At 50.2% G+C, this 23,726-nt stretch overlaps 1 protein-coding gene across 1 annotated transcript in view; it reads right to left on the bottom strand.

Moving 5' to 3' along the window:
- LOC132574434 (uncharacterized) overlaps positions 1-23,726 on the bottom strand; it is a 128,202-nt gene that overhangs the window by 41,965 nt on the left and 62,511 nt on the right. Inside the window, exons 36-44 of the mRNA XM_060242788.1 lie at positions 22,332-22,930; positions 17,665-18,238; positions 15,147-15,346; positions 13,592-13,972; positions 10,885-11,171; positions 7,661-7,932; positions 6,490-6,633; positions 4,933-5,195; positions 3,846-3,930 (exon numbers count right to left, since the gene is read on the bottom strand). Coding sequence (XP_060098771.1) covers positions 3,846-3,930; positions 4,933-5,195; positions 6,490-6,633; positions 7,661-7,932; positions 10,885-11,171; positions 13,592-13,972; positions 15,147-15,346; positions 17,665-18,238; positions 22,332-22,930 — 2,805 coding nt within the window. The remainder of the gene's footprint in view (positions 1-3,845; positions 3,931-4,932; positions 5,196-6,489; positions 6,634-7,660; positions 7,933-10,884; positions 11,172-13,591; positions 13,973-15,146; positions 15,347-17,664; positions 18,239-22,331; positions 22,931-23,726) is intronic.

Below are 23,726 nucleotides of genomic sequence, written 5' to 3'. Positions count from 1 at the left end.
TATCCAAACCCCTGCACAATGCAGGAAACTCACAAACACCTCCCCCTAAATTCACAGGATCTTCCTTGCTGCCAGGTGGCCATCTAGCCTCTGTATAAAAACCTCCAAGGAAGGAGAGCCCACCACCTCCCGAGGAGGAAGCCTGTTCCACTGAGGAACCACTCTAACGGTCAGAAATTTCATAGAATCCTAGAGTTGGAAGGGACCTCCAGGGTCCAACCCTCTGCACAATGCAGGAAACTCACAAACACCTCCCCCTAAATTCACAGGATCTTCATTGCTGTCAGAGGGCCATCTAGCCTCTGTTGAAAAACCTCCAAGGAAGGAGAGCCCACCACCTCCCGAGGAGGAAGCCTGTTCCACTGAGGAACTGCTCTAATGGTCAAGAAGTTCATACAATTCTAGAACTGGAAGGGACCTCCAGGGCCATTGAGTCCAACCCCCTGCGTGATGCAGGAAACCCACAAACCCCTCCCCCTCAATTCACAGGATCCTCATTGCTGTCAGAGGGCCCTCTAGCCTCTGCTTCAAAACCTCCAAGGAAGGAGAGCCCTCCACCTGCTTCTGGCAGAGTGGTGATCTCAGCAAGGGGGGTGGGTTGTGACTTGGGTGTGGCTTCTGGACTCAAAGTCTGGCCTGGGACACAAAGTCAGACATGAGTGCCATAAATCACCTTCCGCCTGGAGGCACTGAGCTGTAGGCGGTTGACTGACTTCTCCTTTGCCATGAAAATGTCCTTCTAATGTCATTTAATCTACTACCTGGCCATATCCTGGAGCAGTGAATCCCATATACTAATTGTGCGTTTCCCCTTTTACCTCTTATACAACAGCATGTTTCTCTACAACCTTTCAGTATGGAAGCTTTCCCCAGATTTGGCCATCAGACACTTACTGGCAGTGGTTGCTTCTGGTGGAGTTGTGATCCCAGCAAAAGGGGTTGATCCGAACCCAGATGTGGTTCCTTGACTCGTGGCCTGGCCTGAGACACAGACAAGAGTAGAACGTGAGCCCCCAAAGCCACCGTCTGCCTAGAGGCCCTGGGCTGCGGGCCACGGATTGACCTCTCTTCCACCCTGAAAGTGTCCCACACTCTCCTAACGTCATCTCATCTAAATGGGTGTCCAGGAAGACACAGCAGAAAACCCATAAAGGGTCAGGTAAGTCAGCGGCAGGCAGAGAAGAGGGAAGGCAGGCTGCAAAGTACAGATCAGACATTTACAGCATCTTTGTCTTTTTTTGGAGAATTCCTGTTGCTTGACCCAAAGAGCTCACTGAAAGCAAAAACAAAGCCAGGACAATTGCAGGGTGAAAAAGCTCCAAATCGGTCATAAGAACATAAGAACATAAGAGAAGCCATGTTGGATCAGGCCAACGGCCCATCAAGTCCAACACCCTGTGTCACACAGTGGCAAAAAATGTTATATACACACATACACTGTGGCTAATAGCCACTGATGGACCTGTGCTCCATATTTTTATCTAAACCCCTCTTGAAGGTGGCTATACTTGTGGCCGCCACCACCTCCTGTGGCAGTGAATTCCACATGTTAATCACCCTTTGGGTGAAGAAGTACTTCCTTTTATCCGTTTTAACCTGTCTGCTCAGCAATTTCATCGAATGCCCACGAGTTCTTGTATTGTGAGAAAGGGAGAAAAGTACTTCTTTCTCTACTTTCTCCATTCCATGCATTATCTTGTAAACCTCTATCATGTCACCCCGCAGTCGACGTTTCTCCAAGCTAAAGAGTCCCAAGCGTTTCAACCTTTCTTCATAGGGAAAGTGCTCCAGCCCTTTAATCATTCTAGTTGCCCTTCTCTGCACCTTCTCTAAAGCTATAATATCCTTTTTGAGGTGCGGCGACCAGAACTGCACACAGTACTCCAAATGAGACCGCACCATCGATTTATACAGGGGCATTATGATACTGGCTGATTTGTTTTCAATTCCCTTCCTAATAATTCCCAGCATGGCATTGGCCTTTTTTATTGCAAACGCACACTGTCTTGACACTTTCAGTGAGTTATCTATCATGACCCCAAGATCTCTCTCTTGATCAGTCTCTGCCAGTTCACACCCCATCAACTTGTATTTGTAGCTGGGATTCTTAGCCCCAATGTGCATTACACTGCACTTGGCCACATTGAACCGCATCTGCCACGTTGACGCCCACTCACCCAGCCTCAACAGATCCCTTTGGAGTTCCTCACAATTCTCTCTGGTTCTCACCACCCTGAACAATTTAGTGTCATCCGCAAACTTGGCCACTTCACTGCTCACTCCCAACTCTAAATCATTTATGAACAAGTTAAAGAGCATGGGACCCAGTACCGAGCCCTGTGGCACCCCACTGCTTACCGTCCTCCACTGCGAAGACTGCCCATTTATACTCACTCTCTGCTTCCTATTACTCAGCCAGTTTTTGATCCACAAGAGGACCTGTCCTTTTACTCCATGATTCTCAAGCTTTCTAAGGAGCCTTTGATGAGGAACTTTATCAAAAGCTTTCTGGAAGTCAAGGTAAACAACATCTATCGGGTCTCCTTTGTCCACATGTTTGTTCACCCCCTCAAAGAAATGCAACAGGTTAGTGAGGCAAGATCTTCCCTTGCAGAACCCATGCTGAGTCTTCCTCAATAACCCGTGTTCATCAATGTGCCTACTCATTCTGTCCTTGATAATGGTTTCTACCAACTTTCCTGGTATTGAAGTCAGACTGACTGGCCTGTAATTTCCCGGATCTCCTCTGGAACCTTTTTTAAAGATGGGGGTGACATTTGCTACCTTCCAGTCCTCAGGAATGGAGGCAGATTTCAATGAAAGATTACAGATTTTTGTTAGAAGATCCACAAGTTCAACTTTGAGTTCCTTCAGAACTCTCGGATGTATGCCATCCGGACCCGGTGACTTATTAGTTTTTAATTTGTCTATCAGTTGTAGGACCTCCTCATTTGTCACCTCAATCTGACTCAGGTCTTTCAACACCCCTTCTGGGGCGGGCAAAAAGTTCTCGTCTTCTACAGTGAAGACGGAGGCAAAAAATTCATTTAGCTTCTCAGCCATTTCCCTATCCTCCTTCAGTAATCCTTTTACCCCATGGTCATCCAAGGGCCCCACTGCCTCCCTGGCTGGTTTCCTACTTCTAATATATTTGAAGAAAGTTTTATTGTTGGTCTTTATGTTTTTTGCAATATGCTCCTCATAGTCCCTTTTTGCCTGCCTGATCACAGTCTTGCATTTGATTTGCCACAGCCTGTGTTCCCTTTTACTAATCTCACTTGGACTGGTTTTCCACCGCTTAAAGGAGTCCTTCTTACCTTTTACAGCTTCCATTACTTTGTTTGTTAACCACGCAGGCCTTTTCTTATGCCTGTTTGTGCCTTTCCTAACTTGTGGTATGTATTTTATCTGAGCTTCTAGGATTATAGTTTTAAATAGCGTCCAAGCTTCCCCAAGGGTTTTGACCGTATGTACCTTTCCTTTCAGTTTCTTCCTCACATGCCTCCTCATCTCAGTGTATTTACCCCTTTTAAAGTTAAACGTGGTTGTGGTGGTCTTTTTGGACAACTCCCTATTTATACAAACGGTCCAGATTCCATACAGCATAAAGATGGTAAATGCATCACTTGCCACCCCCTGCACCCCAGAGAGGACAGCTGCCGCCGTCCCCTTCCGCAGTACCTGTTGGGCTTGGCGTGGCTGGATCAGGGAGGTCACCTGGAAGGAGAACAAAGACATCAGAGCTGGGTTGGAACTCTGCAGAAGGGTCGGCAACTGGCTTGCTTGGGATCCAACTCCCCCAGCTCTAAGAGACCCCTGAGCATGGGCAGAGGGCAGGCACTTGCCTAAGCAGCAACCGGGGTCAAGGGACACCTCGTCCACAGCCAGCTCCATTCCGTTGCCTGAACCTGTCACGCCTTCCAGAAGGATCTGTGGGGAAACAAGGCATGGTGAGGGCAAGTTGGAGGCTGGAGGGGAGGCCCCGGGAAGCTGCAGCCATCCCAGCCCCTCTTCTTTCCTAGCCCAGGAGATGGAGAACAGTTTTCAAGATGGCTGCTGACAATTGCTTCCTGTATGCCCCTAAGAGAATCACAAAATCACAGAGCTGGAAGGGACCCCCAGGGGCATCTAGTCCAACCCCCTGCTCAGTGCAGGACATTCACAAATTCCTCCCCTTAAAATCAGAGAATCAGCATTGCTGTCAGCTGGCCATCTAGCCTCCGTTTAGAAACTTCCAAGGAAGCTTGCAGAAGGGTCCCAGCCAATGCTCCCTCTAAGCTGTGGAGTTTTGTGAGCAAAAATTCACTTTGTGAGCTGCTGGCATTAAAGTGCTGAGCTGCTGCATACATTAGCTTGCTCTGGGGCAGGTGTGGCCAAACTTATTTAATTTAAGAGCCACATAGAATCAATGTCAGATGTCTGAGAGCGAGACGGGAAGGAGGGAGGGAGGGAAGGAAAGGAATTGGAAGAGAGAGGTGGAAAGAAAGCAACTTTATCTTCAAATGCCACCAGCTGGCTTGGCTTGGAGAATTGGTTTAAAGAGAGAAATGCCTTCTCCAAGCCAGCCAATGATGTGGTGGGGGCTTCCACAGTATGTGTGAAAGAGCCACAGTTTGGCCTTCCCTGCTCTGCGGCCATCTTTCCTGAGCTAAAACAAAAACAATGCGAGCCAAAAACTCTGTGAGCTGGCTCACACTAACTCAGCTTAGAGGGAACACAGGTTCCAGTCTGTGGGGAAAGACTCCGAGGTTCCTCATCTCCTTCTCTGGCAGATCAATCTGTGTTACTTCACTGTTTTGTCCCTTCATAATTCAAAGGAGCGGAACATTTATGACAGACAGCCGAGATCACAGACAGCGTTCCCTTTTTTTACACATCCCATGCATCCCTGTTGAACCTTCTCTCCTGGTCCAGGAATTGAAATCCACTGACCTGAAACCTCCCCGCAAGGTGCAAATCCACCTCCGCCGGCTGCCAGCTGTCGCGCTCACTCCCCGACGCTAACCACACCAGAAGGGGGTCGGCCTCCCCTTCCTGAACCAGGTAGACCTTCAGGGCCTCTTCCTCGGATGCTCCAGCCAGGCGGTACCAGAAGCGGAAGCAGACGGGCCTTCGGGCCGAGCATCCAGGGCTGAGGAGTTGTGTGGACTTCTCGGTTGCTGCGATGTGGCTGTTTGCAGAGATGTAGTAGCCTCCTATAAACAGATGGGAAGGAGATGGGCAACGGAGGAGCGCCTGGTCCACTCCGCCCCATCGGTGCCATTCGGGGGACAGGTGGAACCCTTGAGCCGTAGGGATTACAGACCCTGGACACTGATAATGTCCGCCCTGGAACACATCCAACTGGTGGAGAGCCAGTTTGGTGTAGTGGTTAAGTGTGCGGACTCTTATCTGGGAGAACCCGGTTTGATTCCCCACTCCTCCACTTGCACCTGCAAGCATGGCTTTGGGTCAGCCATAGCTCTGGCAGAGGTTGTCCTTGAAAGGGCAGCTGCTGTGAGAGCCCTCTCCAGCCCCCCCCCACCTCACAGGGTGTCTGTTGTGAGGGAGGAAGGGAAAGGAGATTGTGAGCCGCTCTGGGACTCTTCGGAGTGGAGGGCGGGATATAAATCCAATATCTTCTTCTTCTTCTTCTTCCCCTCCCTACACATCACATCCACCCCGTAACAAACTGCATTCCTTTTTCATTTAATTTCTGTAGATGAAAGTCAATGTTTCATTTTTGGGTGGAATTGGATTTATATCCCGCCCTCCACTCCAAAGAGTCTCAGAGCGGCTCACAATCTCCTTTACCTTCCTCCCCCACAACAGACACCCTGTGAGGTGGGTGGGGCTGGAGAGGGATCTCACAGCAGCTGCCCTTTCAAGGACAACCTCTGCCAGAGCTATGGTTGACCCAAGGCCATTCCAGCAGGTGCAAGTGGAGGAGTGGGGAATCAAACCCGGTTCTTCCAGATAAGAGTCCACACACTTAACCACTACACCAAACTGGCTCTGGAATGACAGAAGCAGAAGAAGAAGAAGACTGCAGATTTATACCCTGCCCTTCTCTCTGAATCAGAGACTCAGAGCGGCTTACAATCTTCTATATCTTCTCCCTCCCACAACAGACACCCTGTGAGGTGGGTGGGGCTGAGAGAGCTCTCCCAGAAGCTGCCCTTTCAAGGACAACTTCTACAAGAGTTATGGCTGACCCAAGGCCATTCCAGCAGCTGCAAGCAGAGGAGTGGGGAATCAAACCTGGTTCTCCAAGAAAAGAGTCTGTGCACTTCACCTCGACACCAAACTGAAGAGCAGAACACATGCTGACCCCCCACCCCACCCCATCCCGCTGCAGGGCCTCTCATTTCCATTGGCAGAAGGCGGTAAGTTTCCAGGGCAGACTCTCCTAGGGAAGGCAGGGAAGGACTGAGGGGCTCATCTGATTTCTTCCTAACCCCCCCTGCCCCCCATGGATTTTGGTTGCTGGCTCTGACAGGTCAGACTTACCCAATGATGTATTACAGGGATTTTCGATGTCTCCGGAGATGGTCAGATTGCAGTGCTGTGTGCGAATCCAGTCGGCATCATCCGTCACCAATTGCTGCCACTCGCAAAAGTCTTCCTCGAAGGAGCAGTTGAAGAAGCAGGACTCTGTCAAGAAATTGGGGGATCAGTGAGGGTGGGGGGAAGGATCACTGGGCCTTGAGTACCTTTCAGCACAATTTGGGGTTTGGGTGAGGATCAAACACATCCAGACAGAGGAAGCCTTTTATGTCTGGGGGGGGGGGGAGAGCAGGGGGGGGTGGGGACAGCCTGGGAAAAAGTGCAAAAAGGCAATGGCCACTCTCTGGAGATGGCCTCCCCCACTTCAGCAGGGCTTTTATAAAACGTGCACCAGACTCCAAACAGACAGCACCCAGGGGTGGGGGTGGGGGGGGGCAGGAACATTTGCACAGTTCTAAAGGTTTAGTATAGGACAGGCAAGACATTGACAAAAGGCTGAGGCCTGGCTCCTCCAGAACTCCTGCCCCGGCCTGGTTCATACATTTCGGTTTTTTAAAAATCTCTCGCACTAAATAAAGTTGTCTCAGAGTTCAGGACACTTCTTGTGCGATGCTTGAACATAACGTTTCCCTGCATTTTTCTGCTGTCAAATCCCCTGTTGGAAGGCCTTTTCTCCTGCTCGGGGTAGGCTTTTAGGTGTCACGACGTGTGACAAAATGTTACCTTATGCAACAAAGCATATGCGCATGCACATTGCGTGCACAGGAAATGCACAGGTGATTTGCAGCTAAGTTTGAGTCCAGGAGCTTTTTTAAAAGGTCAAGGTCGCCCCCTGTGCAAGCACCAATCCTTTCCCACTCTGGGCTGACGTTGCTTTCACGTTTTCACGGCAGGCTTTTTACAGGGTAGTTTGCCCTTGCCTTCCCCAGTCATCTGCACTTCCCTACCCAGCAAGCTGGGGACTCCTTTGACCGACCTCGGAAGGATGGAAGGCTGAGTCAACCTGGAGCCGGCTACCTGAACCCAGCTTCCGCTGGGATCAAACTTAGGTTGTGAACAGAGAGCTTCGACTGCAGTACTGCAGCTTTCCCACTCTGCACCACGGGGCTCTGGCAAAAGGGTATCCCTTGCCTCCAGACCAGGGACTGCAAGAAAACCAAGGGTAATGGCTCACCACAAAGTGTCCCGGCCTCCCAGTCGCCCAGCACGACTCCAGCTGCCCGGCAAGCAGCAGCATAGGATTGCAGGACCATGCAGAGCTGTGCGGGGCTTCCTCCTGTGGCGCAGGCATCGTAGAGGCAGCTCTCGAGGTACGACTGGGGAGGGACAGCGTCATGGCAGGGCGAGAAGGGGCCGTCCTTGGCGGAGAGCCTCCGGCAGTGCTCCTGGGCTGCTTCTTGCTCAGACGGAGGGCATGGAGCCGGAGGGAGAGGGGTCGAGTCACACCTGAAAGAGGCCAAAGGAAGCTGGGTTCATGCAGGAGCCCGCAAGAAGGGGTGGGGGGACCAGCTGCTGCACCAAACTGGAAGGGCTTCCAAAAGCCAAAAGGCTACTTTTCTGTGACAGGTTGGTGGCTTTCCAGCCATGACTGGCCAGCTGTGATCAGCTGACTCCTGAGCACTGGGAATAAAAACGATTTATAAATCACAACCGCAGCAGCGTTATGGCGTCATTTCTGGGTGGAACCCAGTCTGGCCTTCAGCAGGGACTCTAGGCAAAACCACAGAGTTTCCACTCCGCTGAATCCTAGAGTGGTGTGATGTCACTTCTGGGTTTGACCTGGAAATGATGTCATGACTTGGCTACATCGAACCTGTCCCTGTCACTGGTAACAAGAAGTCTGAGTGCCTCAGCCACAGAAAGGCAGTCCCAGGAGAAGCCCAGGCTGCTGGTCTGTAATAACTGATGGCTGGGAAATCCAAAGAAGAAGCAAGAAAATATTAGGTGAAATTGTTTGCTTGGTTGGATACTCAAGACTCTTCAGATTCTCTGGTGTGAACTGATTTATTTTTGCTTTTTGCCTGTATTTTATATTATAAAATTTACCTTTACAGGAATTGTCAAAACTATTCGATTATAACAAAAAAACCTTATATTATAAAATTTTAAAATGGATGATATACAGCCTTAGACAAAATACTATGGGACAATTTATGTAAAGGAAATATAGTAGAATCATACTTGTGTGGGTTTTTTGAAAGTATTTTATACAAAACAAGGTCAGAATGTATTGTGCTTTTATCCTTTTCTTTCCCCTCCTCCTGTCCCCCGACCTTTTTCTGAAACCAATAAACCTTTTGAAAACTGGGAAAAGGATCTTGGGCTCAGACATTGCGGCGTTCCACCTGCTCACCAGAAAAACTTTGCTCACAGCAGCAACCCAAAGGCTTTACACTGCTGCTACCCTACCTGTGCCTCAGAATGGAGGGGAGGCTTTGAGGTGCTCAAGCAGCCTTGCCCCCCCCCCAATCTCAGGAGGCTGTGTGGGTTCCCTTGCTTGCTCAGATGAGCCTGTCGCAGCCCCCTGTACTTGGGTCAGCCACAGAGGGGACCCTCAGCACCTGCCATCCAAGTCACTACTTAGCCATGGAGCCCCCAAGGGGCAATCAGGCCATTCTGGCAAAGGCAGGATTGTGTTTCGGGGCGACTTTGAAAGCCACTCAAAGGCCAAGAGAAGCACAGCCGATCCAACGCCCAGCTCTGGAACACAATAACGAATTCTGCAACACTGCCAAGAAAATCAAACCTACGTCCAGAGTCGATAGATCCAGACGGGCAGCCGTGTTGGTCTGAGCAGTAGAACAAAGCAGGAGTCCAGTTTCACCTTTAAGACCAATGAAGTTTTATTCAGATCGTAAGCTTTCCTACGCATGCCCTTGTCTGAAGAAGTCTGCCTGCATACAAAAGCTGACATTCGGAATAAAACTCTGTTGGCCTTGAAGGTGTGACTGGACTCCTACTTTGTTCTGCATCAAGAGTGTCAAGGCACCCTGGGCTGGATCCCACCCTCACACCCGAGGAGAGTAGGGCCAAGTGGGTGGCTGTGTTGGTCTGAAGCAACATCAGAGAGTGTGAGTCCAGTCAGGCACCTTTTAAGACCAAAAATATTTAAGGATTACAGCATGAAAGACCAAAATAAAACTAACACATCAAAATAAAATTAACATAAAGAACAATCTTCAAAATGATGACAAAATCTTATTGCGGACTAGGACTTCATACTGGACTTCTCATGGACTTGATGGTTTCCATTTGAGAACTAATAATGGACTTTGTGAATTAATATCTTTGTTTATTGGACTTTATGGACTCTGCCTGTTGCTTTCGTGCTCCATGTTAAGAGGCAATAATATACAATAAGATTTTGTCATCATTGGCATTTTTGAAAAGTGTTCTTTATTTGTGTGCTGTTGCAGCTAACAGTGTGTCAGTTTTATTTTGACCTTCTAAGACCAACCAAGTTTTATTCTGGGTATAAGCCTCTGTGTGCATGCACATGGAAGCCGACACCCAGAACGATACCTTGTTGGCCTTCAAGGTGCCTGACTGGACTCCGGCTCTGTGCTGGAAGAAAGTGCCCTTGTCAACAGAACAGTCCTGCAGGATCCAGCCCTTTCATAGAATCCTAGATTTGGAAGGGACCCCCAGGGGCATCTAGCACAATGCAGGAAACTCACAAATATCTCCCCCTAAATTCACAGGATCTTCATTGCTGTCAGACGGCCATCTAGCCTCTGTTTCAAAACCACTAAGGAAGGAGAACCACCACCTCCCGAGGAGGAAGCCTGTTCCACTGAGGAACCGCTCTAACGGTCAGGAAGTTCTTCCTAATATTGAGCTGGAAACTCTTTTGATTTAATTTCAGCCCATTGGTTCTGGTCCTACCTTCCGGGGCCACAGAAAACAATTCCACCCCATCCTCTATAGGACAGTCCTTCAAGTCCTTGAAGATGGTGATTATATCACCTCTCAGCCGCCTCCTCTCCAGGCTAAACTTCCCCAGCTCCTTCAACCTTTCCTCATAGGACTTGGTCTCCGGACCCCTCACCGTCTTTGTCGCCCTCCTCTGGACCCCTTCCAGCTTGTCTAGATCCTTCTTAAAATGTGGTGTCCAAAACTGAACACAATACTCCAGGTGAGGTCTTACCAAAAGCGATACCATCACATCATGTGATCTGGACACTAGACTTCTGTCGATACAGCCCAAAATTGCATTTGCCTTTTTAGCCACCTCATCGCACTGTTGACTCATGTTCAGCATATGGTCCACTAAGACCCCTAGATCTCCCCCATCCCATAACCATACACTGGATTTTCCCTACCTAAATGCAGAACTCTACATTTATCCCTTTGCCAACAGCATTGGGCTCTCTTGCAGGTCTGGAGGGCTCTACTCACGGCCACAGGTCGTCCGGCTCCCTCCAGCTGTTTCCAAATACGTTGACATCCTCCAAGATGGCTCCCGTCGGTGTGGTGAAGTCGTCCCACGCTACTCCCGTGTAGGTCCCACATAGGCCGCACACCTTCTCTCGGTACTTCTCACTGACACTGACCAGAAGGTCCTGGTCGCCATCAAACCGGATCGTCACCCCCAGAGTGGTGTTCAGCCGCAGGTACGAGCCCACCAGTTCAATGGCTGCTCCGGGGAGAGTCAGCAGGGGGACTTTGGCCAACACACCGTTGACCTGAGGAGAAAGCACAGGATTGCAAGGCCCAAGTGAGCATCCCCTCAAAACCTCTCATAGTCCTGTGGTCATTGCGAAGGTGGTAGCGAGGGGAAGTCTTTTCTAAGCATCCGTGCAGAGTCTAATTCTGCTACACGTCTGGGTGTTTGACAATGGGGGGTAGTGCTAGGGGTGCCAGCCTCCAGGTAAGGCCTGGAGATCTCCCTCTTTTACAACTGATCTCCAGCTGGGAGAAATCGGCTCCCCTGGAGAAAATGGCTGCTTGGAAGGGTGGGATTTGCGGCATCATGCCATGCTGAGGCCCCTCCCCTCCCCAAACCCCGCCCTCTCCAGGCTCCACCCCCAAGTATCCAGGTATTTCTCAGCCCAGACGTGGCAACTCTGGGCAGTGCCCCAGAAGCCCTCCTCCCCAGCAAGCTATTTAATTTAGCATCCTTGAGCCTTCTGCAGAGCCACAGATGGGGCTTCCCTGACCCCTCCCTGTTGTCCTCGCCAGTCATGGTCACCTGCACTAGATTGCCTGGAAAGCTGGATTCGAGTTCCGGGGCACGAGCTTACAAGAGCCAAACCTCTCTGTGTCAGATACAAGCTGGAATCAGGCCCCTAGCCAGGGTCGGAATTCCAGCAGGAGCTCCTTTGCATATTAGGCCACATCCCCTAATGTAGCCAATCCTCCAAGAGCTTACAAAAAAGAGCCTTGTAAGCTCCGGGAGGATTGGCTACATCAGGGGTGTGTGGCCTAATATGCAAAGGAGCTCCTGCTAGAATTCCACGCCTGCCCGTAGCCACAGGGAGCCCGTGGGGGGCACTGCCCCCTGAGTTTCAGGCAGGAGCCCATGACTCCCAGAGAACCCTCCAGGCCACAGCCGACTTTTCTTTGCCGTGGCTGAGCTGGTGAAGCAGCAGCCAGAGACAGGAGGACTGAGCAGGGCCCAGGGCTTTGCAGCAGCAGAAACAGCAAGGGGAGAGGCAGAGGCAGCTGCGTGGAATGGGCTGAGCAGGGGGATGGATGCAGCTGCCGGGTGCGAAGTGCCAGGGTAGGGGAGAGGGAGGCGGGAGGAAACCCCCCTCCTAGCAAGCAAGGGGCAGGCCCTTCTTGACGCCAAAGTTTTAGCGTTGGCTGCCTCGACTTGGCCACATTCAGGGCCTCCAGCTGTTGCCCCCACCCAGGAAAAGTTTTGAGAAGCGGCAAGCCCCCAGGGGAGGAGAAAGGGGACCCCCTTTAAAAAAGGCCCCTGACTTTTAAGATCCTGGCTATGGCCCTGGTCAGAACGGAGGTCTCTGAGGTTATGCCTGGTTACTTGTGGCAACTGTGGCTGCTGCACAAGATGACTCCAAGCTAGACTTAGCCCCCCAAGGTTCTGTTGCCCTGATGGAGAGAGTGCCCTCTCCTGACAAGCAGAGGTCACAACAATGGGCCAACCTCATAAACGTCACCCAGTGGGCATTGTCACACCAACAGGCCCAGCCAGGAGGTTCCCCTTCACCCCAGGAAAAGAGGTGCCGGAACTCTCAAGAGGGAGATGAAGGAGAAACACAAGGGTGCCCTTCATGAACTATTAAACAAAGAATTCTGTTTCCATGAAGAGGTTCTGGAACTCCATTCTACCACGTTACCCCAGAAGAAAGGCCTGGGCAAAGATGGTGGCACCAAGGTCTGGGGGCCCCTCTGGCAGAAGGGGAGCGATGCCTGCCAACTAGCAAGAGGGCCTGTGGCCGGCACGGGGAGGGCAGCTATGCCACTACAACACTCTGTGCTTTTACTATAGCATCTCCTGTGATTACTAGAGATACTCTACGTAGGGGATGTTATAAGAATATAAGAGAAGCCATGTTGGATCAGGCCAATGTCCCATCCAATCCAACACTCTGTGTCACACAGGGACCAACAAAAATCAGGCACCATCAGGAGGTCCATCAGTGCGGCCAGGACACTAGAAGCCCTCTCACTGTGCCCCCCCCCCCCCAAGCACCAAGAATACAAAGCATCTCTGCCCCAGACAGAGAGCTCCAACAATACCCTGTGGCGAATAGCCACTGATGGACCTCTGCTCCAGATGCTTATCCAATCCCCTCCTGAAACTGTCTATGCTGGCAGCTGCCACCATCTCCTGTGGCAGTGAATTCCACATGTTAATCACCTTTTGGGTGAAGAAGGACTTCCTTTTATCCATTCTAACCCGACTGCTCAGCAATTTCATTGAATGCCCACAAGTTCTTGTATTGTGAGAAAGGGAGAAAAGGACTTCTTTCTCTACCTTCTATATCCCAGGCATTTGTTGGATTGTTGGAGTGAACAGCTCAGCATGCCCACCCCACTGCCCAGGATACTGCCCCTTGCATGCCCCATGGTATATTCGAGTCTGGAAGAAGAAGGGATGAGGGAAAGATCAAGCCCCCCCCCCCAGCAGCATGCTTACATAGACGGCCCTGCCCTTCTGTAGGGAGACATGCAGGCCTTCCAGGGAGAGAGCCACCGAGTTGAGGGCTGTCCAGCTGGGGTTCCCTCGGTGTTCGTTGCGGGCTGTGATGCTGAACGCAGCAGAGGTGGGGCCGCAGGTCGTCACCAGGGTGTAGTTGCAGGCCCCCTGGAAGTGGTGCAGCCTCCCGTCGAAGGTGGAGTAGTGAGGGTCCCCGTAGACGTGGCACGTGGCAGAGCCGGCTGGGTAGCAGCCTCTCAAGCCGCCCTGGACTTTGCAGACCTCCTCAGGGCCACAGGCCATGGCCGAGCACACCATGCTGCCGTTTGTGTGGCACACGCAGCGACTTGTGCAGTCCTCAGTTGTGAACTTCTCACCTTGCTGCAGGGAAGAAGACACAAACACATTGCGGCTGGGTGCCTCTTCTGTCTTGTGTGGGTTTGATTTAGATGATTGTTACTGGCAATGAGGAGGTTATGGAGGCTTCCTTGAAGCTCGAGAAAATATCAGGGAAAAAGAGGTGTTTTGTTACCCCCACCCACCAAACTTTGTTGAACTTCCCAAAACAAAACTGGTGTCCCAGGGCTTATCTCCTTCCCAGAGGGGAAAGGACCTTGGAGATGGTAGCTTCAAAGGCCACAAATGGTTTCTAGGCCATGTGTGAGATTCTTCTCCTTGCGGTTACAGAAAGCTTTGGAATTAGGTGCTTGCTACATTTCTCACGGTTAGTAAGCAGGGGTCATAGTAAGGTACATCATGGCATTAGTCATGTCAAGCATTTCTAAACTACAATTCAGGCTCAGTAAGTTACACGTCTGACAACTGGAAACTTTGGGAAACACTGAAAAATATTACCATGATTTCCGTTTCTGTGCTACTGGGAAAATCTTTTTATGATGAGGTTTTACTCCTACAAGATTATTATTATTATTATTTGTTTATTTATATTCTGCCCACTCCCCCATGGGGCATGAAGTTCCTGTAGACCCAGCCAGTTCCCAAATCCCGTTCCGCACCGGAGAGCGAGCAAGCTCTCATCTCCAGTGGGCCGCTCTTAGCTTCCTCTCAGAGATCACAGAGGGGCAGCCCTTGGCAACTCTCTCTCTCTCTCTTTCTCTTTCTCTCTCATATTAGTATTTGGGGTGTTCAAAATTTTGCTTGTAGAAAAGTAAGGCATTTATACTTTTCCATTTCCTAAATACGACAGTAATTGTATAAGTTACAAATAATGCATTTTATTTTGAAGCAATAAAACAAGTTTACCCTGTAAAAAGCCTGCCGTGAAAACGTTGTGAAAGCAACATCACCCCAGAGTCGGAAACGACTTTTGCTTGCTCCTTTACCTTTACCCATGGGCCACCACAGTTGTCGGGGGAGAGCGCCATATATAAATAGATTAATGTGTCTGCCCATCACAAAAAGGATGATGCACATGCTTATAACATGAGAAAAGAAAGCAAAGAATCTCGGAATTCCAGACAGCAGATCCAACACCTGCTTGGCAGACAGCGCTGGGACCAAGGTGGGTCACACCGAATGCTTAGTTCTCACTCACGTTGTAGTACTGGCCAGAGTAAACACAGCCGCATCGGGAGAGAGGCACGCAGTCTCCACCGCTGAGCACCCATCCGGCGTTGCAGGCGCAGTCTTCAACGCAGGGCTTGGTGCAGTTCTGCGGGGCATGGGGCTGCAGACACGTGGCAGGGCAGGCAGTAGAACAGGCCTCGTAGTGGGTGTTTGGAGGGCAGTTGAGAGCTGCAAGAGGGGTGAGGGCGAGGAAAGGGTTAGCATTGTCCAGGAAACACTCCGAAGCCCCCAAACTGGAACTGGGACCTCCAGGTTTCATAGAATCAGTGGGAAGGTACTCCAGATTCATCTAGTCCAACCCCCTGCACAATGCAGGGAACTCACTTCCCTCTATACCCCCAGTGACCTCTCTCCGTACCCAGAAGATGGAAAAACCCCTCCAGGATCCCTTGCTGAACTGGCCTAGGAAAAAAATGCTACCTGACCCCAAAGTGGCAATCATCCTTTCCCTGGGCATGTAAGAAAGGGCCAGGGGGACTCCTATTCCTTTATTTGATGCATCACCTCAAGAGCCAGTTTGGGGTAGTGGTTAAGTGTGCAGACTCTTATCTGGGAGAACCGGGTTTGGTTCCCCACTCCTCCACTTGCAGCTGCTGGAATGGCCTTGAACTATTGCAGGAGTTGTCCTTGAAAGGGCAGCTTCTGGGAGAGCCCTCTCAGCCCCACCCACCTCACAGGGGGGGGGAGAAGATAAAGGAGATTGTGAGCCGCTCTGAGACTCTGATTCAGAGAGAAGGGCGGGGTATAAATCTGCAGTCTTCTTCTCCACTTGCACCTGCTGGAATGGCCTTGGGTCAGCCATAGCTCTGGAAGAGGTTGTCTTTGAAAGGGCAGCTGTTGTGAGAGCCTTCTCAGCCCCACCTACCTCACAGGGTGTCTGTTTTGAGGGGAGAAGGCATGGGAGATTGTGAGCTGCTCTGAGTCTCTGATTCAGAGAGAAGGGTGGGGTATAAATCTGCAGTTGTCTTCTTTTTCTTGGGAGGTTTTAAAGCAGAGGCTAGATGGACACCTGACAACAATTCCGATTCTATAACTGTCTCTTGCCCTCTACCATAGTTTATGCCAATTGTATCATATTTTCATTTATTTAAAACAGGGGTGTCGACTCATTCATTATGAGGGGCGGATCTAACATAGATGAGATCTGGTTGGGCCAGGTGTGTCATCCAATGCAATGACAGGAAACAGAGGTATAGACTTTATAAAGGACACAAACACAATTAAAGATTTATTTTTTTTAAAAAAAAACCTTAAATAAAAGCAAGCTGTTCTACAGAAGGAAGCAAGAGAGAGGGAGAAGGAAGCAGATGACAGCCAGTTGCTTGGGGGCCTGATCCAGCCCATGGGCCACACATTTGACACCCCTGCTTTAAAACATTTCTTAGCTACCTTGTGGCACTTAAGGGGGCTTGGTAGGAATGGAAAGTGCTGTCCAGTCGCAGCCGACTTACGGTGACACCCCCAAGTCAAGCCAGGTCCCCAGCCACGGAGGGAGAAGAAGTCTCTTAGAAGGCTTTTTGATGATGAGGAGGATATTGGATTTATATCCTACCTTCCACTCCGAAGAGTCTCAGAGCAGCCTACAATCTTGTGAGGTGGGTGGGGCTGAGAGGGCTCTCACAGCTGCTGCCCTTTCGAGGACAACCTCTGTCAGAGCTCTGGCTGACCCAAAGCCCTTCCAGCAGTTGCAAGTGGAGGAGTGGGGAATCAAACCCGGTTCTCCCATATAAGAGTCTGCACATTTCACCACTAAACAAGCTAGAGCTCTGGCTGACCCAAGGCCATTCCAGCAGTTGCAAGTGGAGGAGTGGGGAATCAAACCCGGTTCTCCCAGATAAGAGAGCTCTGGCTGACCCAAGGCCATTCCAGCAGTTGCAAGTGGAGGAGTGGGGAATCAAACCCGGTTCTCCCAGATAAGAGAGCTCTGGCTGACCCAAGGCCATTCCAGCAGTTGCAAGTGGAGGAGTGGGGAATCAAACCCGGTTCTCCCAGATAAGAGAGCTCTGGCTGACCCAAAGCCCTTCCAGCAGGTGCAAGTGGAGGAGTGGGGAATCAAACCCGGTTCTCCCATATAAGAGTCTGCACATTTCACCACTAAACAAGCTAGAGCTCTGGCTGACCCAAGGCCATTCCAGCAGGTGCAAGTGGAGGAGTGGGGAATCAAACCCGGTTCTCCCAGATAAGGGAGCTCTGGCTGACCCAAGGCCATTCCAGCAGGTGCAAGTGGAGGAGTGGGGAATCAAACCTTGTTCTCCCAGATAAGAGAGCTCTGGCTGACCCAAGGCCATTCCAGCAGGTGCAAGTGGAGGAGTGGGGAATCAAACCTTGTTCTCCCAGATAAGAGAGCTCTGGCTGACCCAAAGCCATTCCAGCAGGTGCAAGTGGAGGAGAGGGGAATCGAACCCGGTTCTCCCAGATAAGAGTCGGTGCACTTCACCACTACACCAAACTGGCTTTTTTTGATACTCTGCAGCATCAATACTCACGGCAGAAGGTGGAATTCCTCCAGTGGGGGAGATCTACTTCAGCTTCTTGACAGGCATCCGAGTAGGTCCCCAGAGCATTACAGAGAATCTGCTGGCTGCCCTGCAAGGCACACAGGTCGAAGACGCAGCTCTCGAAAAAGGTCTCGGGGTTGATCACCCGATGGCAGGTGGCAAAAGGCCCCTCGGAGCTGGTCAGCAGCCCGCAGAAGTTCTCTGTCTTGTAGAGCTCTTCCTGCTGCGGGGTGCACGGACGGGTCACGTCAGGAGTGCCGCAGTTTGGATTGTCGTGCTCAGCACCTGCCACTCTCCAGCTGTTTCCCAGCTCATTCGTGCTCCCGGCTTGCTGCCCATCGGGCATCAGATAGTCATCCTGCCGGCGGCTGTTGAAGTTCCCGCACATGCCACAGGTCAGGTTGGCATAGGAGGTGGGCAGCCTGATTTCCACAGAGTGATCCGTGTCGTAGGAGACAGTCAGCCGGAAGTCCGTTTCCAGAGTGACGTAGCGTCCGCTCCTGCTCACCACGACCGAGCCGTTAGCCCTTCTGATGGGGAGGGTCGTCCATTGTTTGTTGACCTAAAGGGCAAAAACAGCCATGAGCAGCAGTGCGTGGGTGGACTCTCTGAAGACCACCTCAAAGAAATCACACGGCATCCTCCCACCAAATATGCCTGGCGTTTCACACCGGGAGCACCAAATGTAGGTGGAGTGGTTCGATAAAGAGGAGCAGCTGCTTGGCTCTGTTGGCAATCCTTGTTGTCAGAGAAAATGTATTTTTAGAGACAGACTTGTGGTAGACAACTCACAACCAAAGCAATACAACGCAACCAAACAAGCTGTTGACAGAAAGGGTTAGTTAGATGGCAGTGCTTCCACACGACAACCGGGAACTTCCAGTCTACGATTTGTGGGGCAATCATAACAGCATAAGAAGAGCCCAGCTGGATTAGACCAAAGGCCCATCCAATCCAGCCTTATGTTTGCCCAGGGATCCACCAGCTGCCACTACAAAGCCCACAAGCAAGATCGCTGCAACGGCATCCTTCTTCCCAGGGCATATTCCCAGGGGAGGGACGGTGGCTCAGTGGTAGAGCATCTGCTTGGGAAGCAGAAGGTCCCAGGTTCAATCCCCGGCATCTCCAAAAAAGGATCCGGCATCTCCAAAAAAGGGTCCAGGCAAATAGGTGTGAAAAACCTCAGCATGAGACCCTGGAGAGCCGCTGCCAGTCTGAGAAGACAATACTGACTTTGATGGACCAAGGGTCTGATTCAGTATAAGGCAGCTTCATATGTTCATATTTTGGAGGAAAAGCCCAGCAGGAACTCATTTGCATATTAAGCCACACCCCCTGACATACATCACCATTGTTTTGCACAGGGCTTTTGTATAGGAAAAAACCCAGCAGGAACTCATTTGCATATCAGGCCTCACCCCCTGACATCACCATTGTTTTGTGCAGAGATTTTGTGTAGACAAATCCCAGCAGGAACTCATTTGCATATCAGGCCACATGTCCTGACCATCACCATTGTTTTGCACGGGGCTTTTTTGTAGAGAAAGCCCAGCAGGAACTCATTTGCATATCAGGTCACAACCCCTGACGTAACCATTGTTTTGCACGGGGCTTTTGTGTAGAAAAAGCCCAGCAGGAACTCATTTGCATATCAGACCACACCCCCTGACAGCATCGTTGTTTTGCATGGGGCTTTTGTGTAGAAAAAGCCCAGCAGGAACTCGTTGGCATATTAAGCCACAGCCCCTGTCACCAAGCCAGCTGGAGCTGCATTTCTGTGCGTTCTGGCTCAAAAGCAGCCTTGCTCCTTCCCGGGATCCCCAGCCTCTGATCCAGACAGGCATCCTCCCCCTGGGATGGAGGGAGAAGACGGCCACTAGGACTAGTAGCCATTGATAAACCTCGTCCTCCATGAATTTGTCCACTCCCCTTCTAAAGCCTTCCGTGTTGGTGGCCATCACCATATCCTCTGAGAATGAGTCCCACAATTAATTACGCACTGTGGGAAGAAGTACTTCCTTTGAACATAAGAACATAAGAGAAGCCATGTTGGATCAGGCCAATGGCCAATCCAGTCCAACACTCTGTGTCACATAAGAACATAAGAGAAGCCCTGTTGGATCAGGACAGTGGCCCCTCCAGTCCAACACTCTGTGTCACATAAGAACATAAAAGAAGCCCTGTTGGATCAGGCCAGTGGCCCATCCAGTCCAACACTCTGTGTCACAGAAGAACATAAGAGAAGCCATGTTGGATCAGGCCAGTGGCCCCTCCAGTCCAACACTCTGTGTCACATAAGAACATAAGAGAAGCCATGTTGGATCAGGCCAGTGGCCCCTCCAGTCCAACACTCTGTGTCACATAAGAACATAAGAGAAGCCCTGTTGGATCAGGCCAGTGGCCAGTCCAGTCCAACACTCTGTGTCACATAAGAACATGAGAGAAGCCATGTTGGATCAGGCCAGAGGCCCCTCCAGTCCAACACTCTGTGTCACATAAGAACATGAGAGAAGCCATGTTGGATCAGGCCAGTGGCCCCTCCAGTCCAACACTCTGTGTCACATAAGAATATGAGAGAAGCCATGTTGGATCAGGCCAGAGGCCCCTCCAGTCCAACACTCTGTGTCTCATAAGAACATAAGAGAAGCCATGTTGGATCAGGCCAGAGGCCCCTCCAGTCCATCACTCTGTGTCACATAAGAACATAAGAGAAGCCCTGTTGGATCAGGCCAATGGCCCCTCCAGTCCAACACCCTGAGTCACATAAGAACAGAAGAGAAGCCATGTTGGATCAGACCAGTGGCCCATCCAGTCCAACACTCTGTGTCACATAAGAATATGAGAGAAGCCATGTTGGATCAGGCCAGAGGCCCCTCCAGTCCAACACTCTGTGTCACATAAGAACATAAGACGTATAAACAATTTTTATTAGTAACATATGGCAGTAGAACTATATCTACAACTTATAAAAAGCTTAAGATAAAAAAAAAACATCATTCTACCCCACATCTTACTTTTCTCCCACCCCTCCCCTCAATAGTTGACCCCCGCCAGTGTTATTTTTTTTTTAAAAAAAACAGATATTAAAGGTACCTTTAACTATCAAGAAAAAACAAAAATTGATTAAGAAAAAGATCCCCCCTTCAAAAGTTATATTCTTGTCTTAAAGGTCTTAATCTTCAAAAATTGTCCAATGTCCTTTTATTTTCCACTCTTTTTCTACATATCTTCTGAATTTCTTCCACTCCCGATTAAAAAGTTCTAAATCGCAGTCTCTTAGTTTTCTTGTTAGCTTGTCCATTTCACTCCATGACATAACTTTTATAGTCCAGTCCCATTTTTCTGGTATTTTTTCTTGCTTCCACAACTGCGCATACAGTGTCCTAGCAGCTGAGAGCAAGTACCATATTAAAGTTCTATCTTCTTTTGGAAATTTTTCCATTTGTAATCCCAGCAGAAAAGTCTCTGCTTCTTTGTTAAATTCATATGTTCTTATGTGACACAGAGCGTTGGACTGGATGGGCCACTGGCCTGATCCAACAGGGCTTCTCTTCTGTTCTTATGTGACACAGAGCGTTGGACTGGAGGGGCCACTGGCCTGATCCAACAGGGCTTCTCTTATGTTCTTATGTGACACAGAGCGTTGGACTGGAGGGGCCACTGGCCTGATCCAACAGGGCTTCTCTTCTGTTCTTATGTGACACAGAGCGTTGGACTGGAGGGGCCACTGGCCTGATCCAACAGGGCTTCTCTTATGTTCTTATGTGACTCAGAGTGTTGGACTGGAGGGGCCCTTGGCCTGACCCAACATGGCTTCTCTTATGTTCTTATGCGACTCAGAGTGTTGGACTGGAGGGGCCACTGGCCTGATCCAACATGGCTTCTCTTATGTTCTTATGTGACACAGAGTGTTGGACTGGATGGGCCATTGGCCTGATCCAACATGGCTTCTCTTATGTTCTTATGTGACACAGAGTGTTGGACTTGAGGGGCCATTGGCCTGATCCAACATGGCTTCTCTTATGTTCTTATGTGACACAGAGTGTTGGACTTGAGGGGCCATTAGCATGATCCAACATGGCTTCTCTTATGTTCTTATGTGACACAGAGTGTTGGACTTGAGGGGCCATTGGCCTGATCCAACATGGCTTCTCTTATGTTCTTATGTGACTCAGAGTGTTGGACTGGAGGGGCCATTGGCCTGATCCAACAAGGCTTCTCTTATGTTCTTATGAGTCCCGAGGCCCCTGTGGACAGAGATGAAGTGGACTTTGAGCTCCAAGACTTCTGTATAGGAAACAACCCAGCAGAGCCAAATTGTCCTTCACAAGAAGAGATTTAGGAATATGCCACAGGAGGGAATACATACGAAAGCACCACGTTAGACAGGAGATCCTCACGGTTGTTATACAGAAGTCTCCAATGAGGAGGGGAAAGAAAAGGCACAGCTCAAATAAAGATTAAAAGTACTGATTAATATTATCTAACTTTTCCAAGAATGATTGATTTGTGGAGGAACACAACCTTGAGTTGTGAGGGAATTCTGGGAGGAAACAAATGCTGCATCTCAGGGATTTTATTTTTACTGAGCAGGGTAGGAAGAAGAAAAGGCATCCCCTGTTTAGCCCAGACTGGAGACCTTCCCCACCACTTACCAGCACTTGACTCGGCTGCCGCTTCACAATCTCGATCTGCTGCCCGTAGACCTCCACCGAGACCCTTTGGACGTAAGACACGGAGGGGTTCCCATGATTCTCGTTCTTCGCCTCAATGTTGAAGAAGGGCAGACCGCTGGAGTTGGCACACAACTTGGCAAGGGTGTAGGTGCAGTTGCCCATGAAGTGAAGGGTCTCTTTGTCAAAGGTGTTGTAATGGGGGTCGTTGTGCACTCGGCAGATCCCAAACGTCTCAGGGTAGCAGCCCGGAACCCCGTTCTGAATCCCGCAGAAGGTGTCTTTCGGGCAGGATGCATTGGAGCACTTCATTCCACCGCCTCGACTGGGGCACGTGCATTTAGTGGAGCAAGTGTCATCGGTCCAGAATTCCGAGCCCACTGGGTAGTGCTTGTCCTCATGCCAGCATCCACAGAGTTGCCTTGGCACGCACTTGCCGTTGTTGAGAAGGAAGCCACTGTCGCAGACGCACCCCTCCACACATGGCAGGCCGCAGGTGGTGGGAGCCGTGGGGTCCACGCAGGTGGCAGGACAGGGGCTTGCGCAGGGCTCAAAGTGGCTGTTGGGAGGGCAGGAAACAGCTGCAGAAAGCAAGAAGATCTCTCTTTAATCACAGGAGATTGTAGACCATTCCCAAAGGGTGAGCCCTTTCCACCACTCCTGTCTTGGAGGGTCAAAGTTTGCCCCATGCTCCATGTTTGGGCCGCTTCCCACGTTATGATTTCGAAGAGTTCACCAGGTAGGGTGTGGGGACACTAGAAATAGGAACTCTTCAGGAAGTCCTGATGGGCCCCGCTTCCCTGTTCCCTACTCACTCAAGCCAATGTGGCATCAACTCCAACGTGGCTACAAGTGGTGGGGCAGGATCTAAGAACAACACTTGCAGACATCTGGGACAATATTCCTACCCAGCCTTCCTCTAGCCTCAAAGCCATTTTCGTTTCAATGGGATTTTTTCTGCTGGAAGATCTGAAGCTATCAGGGATCTCCAAGGACCAGAATAGAATCACGGGGCCCAGCTGCTGGCCTCGTTTGGTAGAAGATGATGACTACTATGGGGGTCTGCTATAGACCACTTGGGGGTCTGCTATTGACCACCAAGCCAAGCAGAGGACTTGGATGAGATACTTTTACAACAGATTGCAAAGTTCTCCAAGAGAAGAGATACAATGATCATGGGAGATTTCAATTACCCGGACATCTGTTGGAAGTCCAACTCTGCTAAAAATGAAAAGTCAAATAGATTCCTGACTTATCTTGTTGACAACTTTTCTTTTCCATAAAGTGAGGAAAGAAACAAGAGAATCTGCTTGAAGAAGTGGAAATAGTGGGCATCCTGGGCAGTAGTGACTATGTGATTTTAGAATTTATAGTCTT

This window comes from Heteronotia binoei, chromosome 6 (assembly GCF_032191835.1).
Source record: "Heteronotia binoei isolate CCM8104 ecotype False Entrance Well chromosome 6, APGP_CSIRO_Hbin_v1, whole genome shotgun sequence".
NCBI lineage: Eukaryota > Metazoa > Chordata > Lepidosauria > Squamata > Gekkonidae > Heteronotia > Heteronotia binoei.
This window is presented reverse-complemented; position numbering and strand designations above follow the sequence as displayed.